Below are 6,769 nucleotides of genomic sequence, written 5' to 3'. Positions count from 1 at the left end.
TTCGCATTTTTTATAAAAAGAAATTGATTGCGGACATCTTTAGGCCAAGTTCCAAGCTTCCACACCACCATACCCGATCGAATCATGCATCCTGTGTATAACCTATACAGAGTATTGCAGGTCATTGCTCAACTTATACTCAAAACCAGCCTAAAAGCTCTGTGCATGGCAAGGCGCTGGGTGCAGGACAACCTACAAGTTGGTGCGTTAATCCATTTTATTTATTTATTGAAACGATGTTGCTAAAGAAACGATACTATATAGGAAGAAAACCTATTCGAAATGAAACTTATCAGCTCGTACCAGCTAGGTTCTAGATCAGCGAACTGTGACCAACTTCAGCTAACATTATTCATTCAATCATTTGGTTCAGACTTCGAAGGCATAGGAGTATCGTTTTGTAAGATCCTTCGTGGCCATGTTCTTGATATCTCAATGTGGCGTAGCCTATCAATGATCAAGAAATGCAAGGAAGCTTCGTTGTTTTCTTGTCTTGACCTAATTGTCGACATGTAGGTGTGAGCTTTAAACTGTATTATTGACAAACAAGAGCATGATCCCATGAGGATTAGTTGTTTTGTGTCTCGAGTTTAGTTGGAGTCTTAACTCTTTCTAGGTGGACGATACTTATTATATTTAAGCTTCACACCAGAAAATGTGAGAAAAGATTGTTTTACACAATAAATCTCAAACCCTCTAGCCTGTCTGCTAGCAAACACAATGACAACGTACATATAGAGCTTGTGGTCACCACCTTGCGTACTGAACTTAAATGTTATCCTTTGCCGCGATAAACAGGAGTAGGCAAGTTCAGATTACCTGTCCACACCTATTGTAGATGAATTTTGGTCTTCAAAGTATGATTTTTTTTATAATTTTTTTTTTTAATAAATAATAGATCATGGGTTGATTTAATAAACTCATGATTTTGAGCCGGGTTGGAATCTTTTCTTTGACGGTGCTTGGGAACACGGTTAAAATCATGTTTTTTAAAAATTTAAAATTTTATATTCATTTATATTTTCAGATCGTTTTGATGTGCTAATATAAAAAATAATTTTTTTAAAATAAAAAAATATTATATTAATATATTTCTAAATAAAATATACTTCAAAATATAATAACTGTCACAATTAAAAACACTTCTTTTATCTTTTATCTTGTGACAACACAGAGGTGGCGGGTGTGACCTTTAAATTGTCGCATGTGTTCTTGTTTTCTTAGGCTCAGGCCCCTTCGTACCATCCATGACCCAGGCAGTGGTATAAGCCATACAAAGTATCCCAGATAAGTAAGTAAGCCCAGCATGTGACCACGAGGACCGATTGTAGCCTGCCCAAGTTTTGGCTTCATAAATATTATATTATATCCAATACATACAGGGTAAAATCAAGCCACCATGCATTGATTGCATGGTGGATCAGATCTAATCATCTAACCACTCGACTATGCCCCGTCACAGTATGATTGAGATTGTCTTAGAAGCTATGGTTTAAAGTTTTTTTAATTTAAAAATATATTAATTTTTTTTATATATAAATTATTTTTATATTAACACATTAAAATACTCTAAAATCATTAAAAAATAAATTTTAATAAAAAAAATTCAAAATTTAAAAGCGACACCCTTTTACTTCACTACAAGTTTGCAACTAGAAGATAATTAAAATATAATTATTTTTTAAATTATTATTTTTTTAAATTATTATTTTTTAAAAAATTATTTTTATATTAATACATTAAAATGATTTGAAAATATTAAAAATAAATTAAATAAAAATAATAATTTTTTTAAAAATATTTTTAAAACATAAAAACAAATAAAATTTAATTATTGCTGGTAGCAGTAATAATATAAGTAACAAGAGGTTTGCTTAAAATCTGATAGAGAGGAATTTGGTTTGAGTGCAAGGGAAAAAGTTTAAAGAAGAAGAAGTAACACCCTGAAGGCATGGATAGAGGTGAGCATAGAATAATTGAAGTATACATGATATTTATACAAATTGACTCTTTGAAGCCAAAATATTGACCCGATATATTCTTATAAAAATTAACCCAAAATTAATTTAAAATGTTGATTGAGAAATCAAACTGAGAAGAAGTAGTTAGATTTTTTTTAAAAAAGAATTGGTTTGGTTTGGTTTTGATTTTGATTTTGATTTTAAATTGTAAAAATAAAAAAAACCAAGAAATCAAACCAAAAAAACCAAAATTATTCATAATCAATTAATTTAAACTTATCTTGTTCCAAAAAAAATAAAACCAAATAGAATTCATCTATTTAATTCCTTTGATTCAACTCATTTCAATTAATTCTTTTTTAATATAAATTAAATGTTTCCAACCTCATTCACTGCCCGAGGCTTAAAATTTTAATAGTCAACATATAAGGACTATTTTTCTTGAGTTTTTATCTTCAAAGTAGCACAATAAAAATAAAATATTAAAAAAATAACATAGGGATACCCAAGACTTCTTACAATATAGAAATATAGAGGGACGATTTTAATATTTTTTTTAAAAGCTATTTTAAATTTTAAAAATAAATAAATACTAATTATCTCTTATGCTAACTAATTAAAAGTGAATCTTGTTTTGAAAACACATGTTTTATGTGTTATTTTGAGAGAGAAAAAAAAAAAAACCCTCCACTTTTCTTACGACGAAATAAAGGAAATTCCCTTCCATCGTGGGAAAATCTATTTGGATGCAAGACAGAACGATTGAAGCACTAGATTCCCCCCAACCGAACTTTTAATTTTAAAACGACCCCTTACCTTTCCACCAATCACTTTCTCACCCCTCTCCCCTCTCCCATCCTCTCCAAACCAAAGCCATGTCATGGCTGGCTCGCTCTATCGCTACATCCCTTAGACTCGACGATGAAGACGACCATTCTGAAAACGATGTCGCATCTAAAACTCCTAACAACTCCTCACCAGTAGAGCGTAATGAAGAAGAAAGAAGAAGAGAAAATGGAATCATCAACGATGTGCAAGCACAGGAATCAGAGGTCGAAGAAGAAGAAGAAGAGCGTAGAGGCGTCAAGGAGGATCTTACAGAATTGAAGCAAACCCTAACGCGTCAACTTTGGGGTGTTGCCTCTTTTCTCGCGCCTCCACCGGATCAGTCAGTCTCTAATTTGGACCAATCACAGCCCTCCGATCGATCCGCATCATCTTGCGACGAAAGAGAGCCGTCTGACTCGAGGATCGGGCACGATTTTTCAGAGATCGGAGGAAGGTTTAGGAACATGTCGAAAATGGCGTCCAATTATTTTCCGTTTGGATCGGAGGAAAATGGGAGAGAAAATCTTGGAGGAGAGAATTTGCAGGAATTGGAGACGGAGGATTTTGGAGGCGAGGATGGTGATGATGACGATTGGGAGCTAGAAGGAGCGGTAGGGATTACCGATGAGGTTTTGGCATTTGCGAGGAATATCGCTATGCATCCAGAAACTTGGTTGGATTTTCCTCTTGATGAAGAAGAGGACTTAGATGGTGGGTTTCAGTGTTTTTTTATTTAAATTATTTTATTTTATTTGTTTTGTGTTTTTGTGATTAATTATTGGAGCATTACTAGTTGTTAATTGGATTATATATCTCTCTTTGCATAATGCTATACTCTTGTGCTAAATGTGCTGCAAATGGTGATGCCCTATGGACTTAGATTGGGTTCTCATTAGAGGTGGCATTGCACATGTATTATTGCCTCAGTAAGAAGTAGGTTCTTGGCACTAAGAGAGGGTTCTAATTGAAAGTTCGGGCATGGAACAGATGGGTTATATCGTTTTGTGTGGATTCGATTCGTGCACGAAAACAAGTAATGGAATTTGTTTGGTAAGTGGAGAATTAGCTAACAAATGGGCTTGGTTGTGTGTTCAATTCTGCCGTAAGGAACTTCGAAGCATGCAGTGCTTGGTTGTCATCTTATTTAGCATTATCTGTAATTTGAATTGTATGTGGAAAATTTGTTAATAAATGGGCCTGGTTGTGTATTTGATTGTGCTGTATGGAATGTCGAAGCAAGCAGTGCTTTGTTATCATCTTTTTTAGCATTGTCTGTAATTTGAATCATATCAAAACATTGCACGACTCAGAATTAGTGGTTCTGTAGTAAGAATTCTGCTGTTCGAATATGATCACGTACATTGAATATGTGGTTCAATGGCCTCAAATTAATTTAGAATGGTTTTTTACATGTTTCAATCATAACTTGGTGGCTAAGTTCCATCTGGTCCCTTTAAGTGTGCTTAATTGTTACTTTTGATGTGTTTATACTTGATTTATATTTATTTAGTGATAGTCTGCTTGATCTCTGCTTATGTGATTTATGCTACATGCACATCTATAATGTATTGATTTATATTTATTTAGTGATAGTCTGCTTGATCTCTGCTTATGTGATTTATGCTACATGAACATCTATAATATAGTCTTCTTTTTTCTCCTTCTTTTAGATTTTGACTTGTCTGATACTCAACGAAAGCATGCTTTGGCTATTGAACGATTTGCTCCCAGACTAGCTGCTCTCAGAATTGAACTTTGCCCTTGCCATATGACTGAGAGTTACTTCTGGAAAGTTTACTTTGTTCTTCTGCATTCTAGACTCCACAAGCATGATGCAGAAATTTTGTCCACACCTCAGGTAATATTTTTCTAGTCCCGTTAAGTTTCTAATTCCTTATGAACTCAAGTCATCACTTTAGTTTTGGTAGAAAATTTGTAACATGGATTCCAAATTTCCACTATTCAATCAAATTGATTGAAAACTTCTCAACTTAAATATTTCTCAACTCCTCCATATGTAGGATCAATCTGACTTCATACTTGTTGACCTTGATAAACTTTTTTTTTCCTATTGCATGCACATCCTTTATCAATGATTAAGATCAGACCTCCAATCTAGTTGCTTCTATTGAAGATAAAAAAAAACAAAAAAAAATTCTTCCAATTTTGTCCCATGTTTTTATGAGAGAATTTGACAAAATGATCATCGATTTATGTTTTCATGGTTTTACTTATTGCATAATAGAAATCTGTTGAATATCAGTGTTTAGAAATGCAATCCTTGTATATTTTGCTCCAGTGTATCTTCACTGTTACTTCTTCATCTACGAGCGCATCAAATAAGATCAATCATTGAGTCTCCATTAGGTGGTATAAATTCGGTGCACTGAAGGTTCAATCTAGTGAAATGTATGCTTGAATACATTAATAAACACATCAGTGATACTTGTGAGTTGTGATTGATTCTTCCTCTAGCTATAAGCTGGTTGAGTCTTGGGAACACTTTCGAAGTAAATTGTTATCTTCGGTCGTCTGTTGGTGCAACATTTTGAGATGATTAGGTATGCTGGCAGCTGTGTCCAGTATATGTATAGATATGTATTTGAAGGGGACAGGGAATTTATGAAGTTCAGCGAGTGAAAAAACATATGACCTTGCTGAAGGGAAAAGCAAGAGGAAAATTATGTTGTTATTCTTTTTGGCAAATTGATAGTGCATTTCATATCAAGTTCTCAGGATTTATTGGTTTGATTGGTAATTGGTTAAATTTTTTATCGTGCAAATGACCTAGGTAAGAGCAACCTGGATAGGTTGGCATATGCTGCAATAGCTTTTTAATAAAAGGGTATGTTTTCATTGTGCAGCTGTGGAGAAATGTTGCTGCATTTTTATTTGATGATTGATGTTATCCTATGTGCATTAGGCATTAGCGTAGTTGTCCTGAGATATTTGAAATTCACAAGCTTCTGTAGTTACAAGCAATACACCCACTACTTGCAGGTAATGGAAGCTAGAGCAATGTGGATGCAGGAGCTACATAAGCAAACCAAGCCAGATTCTGTCTGGTTTGGAAGTGCTCGTGTAAAAGATGGCAATAATGTTCTGCATGAAGGTTTTGGGCGTGCCAGGACATTTGATTTTGCACAGACCACTATCACGACAACGGATTATGAGACTGTGAAGCACCCAATTGTGAGTACAGAGATGCACTTTGTTGATAAGTCTGCTATTGAAGAGAAAACAGTGATAAAAACTGAGGATAAGGATGTGCAGCTAGTTGGTTCATCTTTGAGAACAGTGGTTCCAAACTATGAAGAGGACGAGGATGACTGGCTAAATGAGGAAGATTCTGACTTGGGTGGTTACAAGACCATAATTCCTGTGGGGAATGAAGAAGATATCTCTTTTAGCGATCTTGAAGATGATGCCAGCAACAGCATACCAGTAAAATCTAAGAGAGTTTCAGAAGGTACTGATACTAAAACAACATAAAACTATTTTCATGCTTCAGCTTGGCGTAAGCTTTGCTGATTGGGTTCTAGATGAAACTGTGAAGTCATCTGGTATGAACACTAGGGCTGAGAACGTGGACAACTCACTGCATATATGTGAACCATATAGGGGAGGGGGGTGGGAGGGCTTCTATGATGCATCTTGTGTGGTGCTCTTTCTGTACATGATGGTTGTTTGAATCAGGTTTTATAGAGAAATGATTTGTTGATTGATTTTGAGATGATTGTAAACATATCGTTTTATAAACTTAAAATGACTCAGCAATGGAAAAGAATGCTTGTTGTTGATGAAATCGGCCCATTTCCCCCTTCCTTTTCCAATGTAATATAAACAGTTCGAGCTATAATTTTAGATGACTAAAAACACGCACACTCGGAGAGACTTCATCCTTCGGCCTGCATTCTGATCTAATATGAAATCAAATTATGGTTTAATTGTTCTTTAATGTCAATCGTTTACCAAAGGCA

The 6,769-nt window shown here is 34.6% G+C and overlaps 1 protein-coding gene across 1 annotated transcript; it reads left to right on the top strand.

The window, feature by feature from the left end:
• Nucleotides 1-2,722: 2,722 nt before the first annotated feature.
• LOC7497317 (uncharacterized) lies at nt 2,723-6,594 on the top strand. The gene is made up of 3 exons (XM_024585755.2): nt 2,723-3,500; nt 4,460-4,647; nt 5,790-6,594. Exons 1-3 carry the CDS (start codon nt 2,837-2,839, stop codon nt 6,279-6,281), a joined length of 1,344 nt encoding a protein of 447 aa, XP_024441523.2. The 5' UTR covers nt 2,723-2,836; the 3' UTR covers nt 6,282-6,594.
• The last annotated feature ends 175 nt before the right edge of the window (nt 6,595-6,769 follow it).

The sequence above is a fragment of the Populus trichocarpa genome, chromosome 14, assembly GCF_000002775.5.
Source record: "Populus trichocarpa isolate Nisqually-1 chromosome 14, P.trichocarpa_v4.1, whole genome shotgun sequence".
Lineage (NCBI taxonomy): Eukaryota > Viridiplantae > Streptophyta > Magnoliopsida > Malpighiales > Salicaceae > Populus > Populus trichocarpa.
Note: the sequence above shows the minus strand (reverse complement) of the source record. Positions and strands in the feature narration are given on the sequence as shown.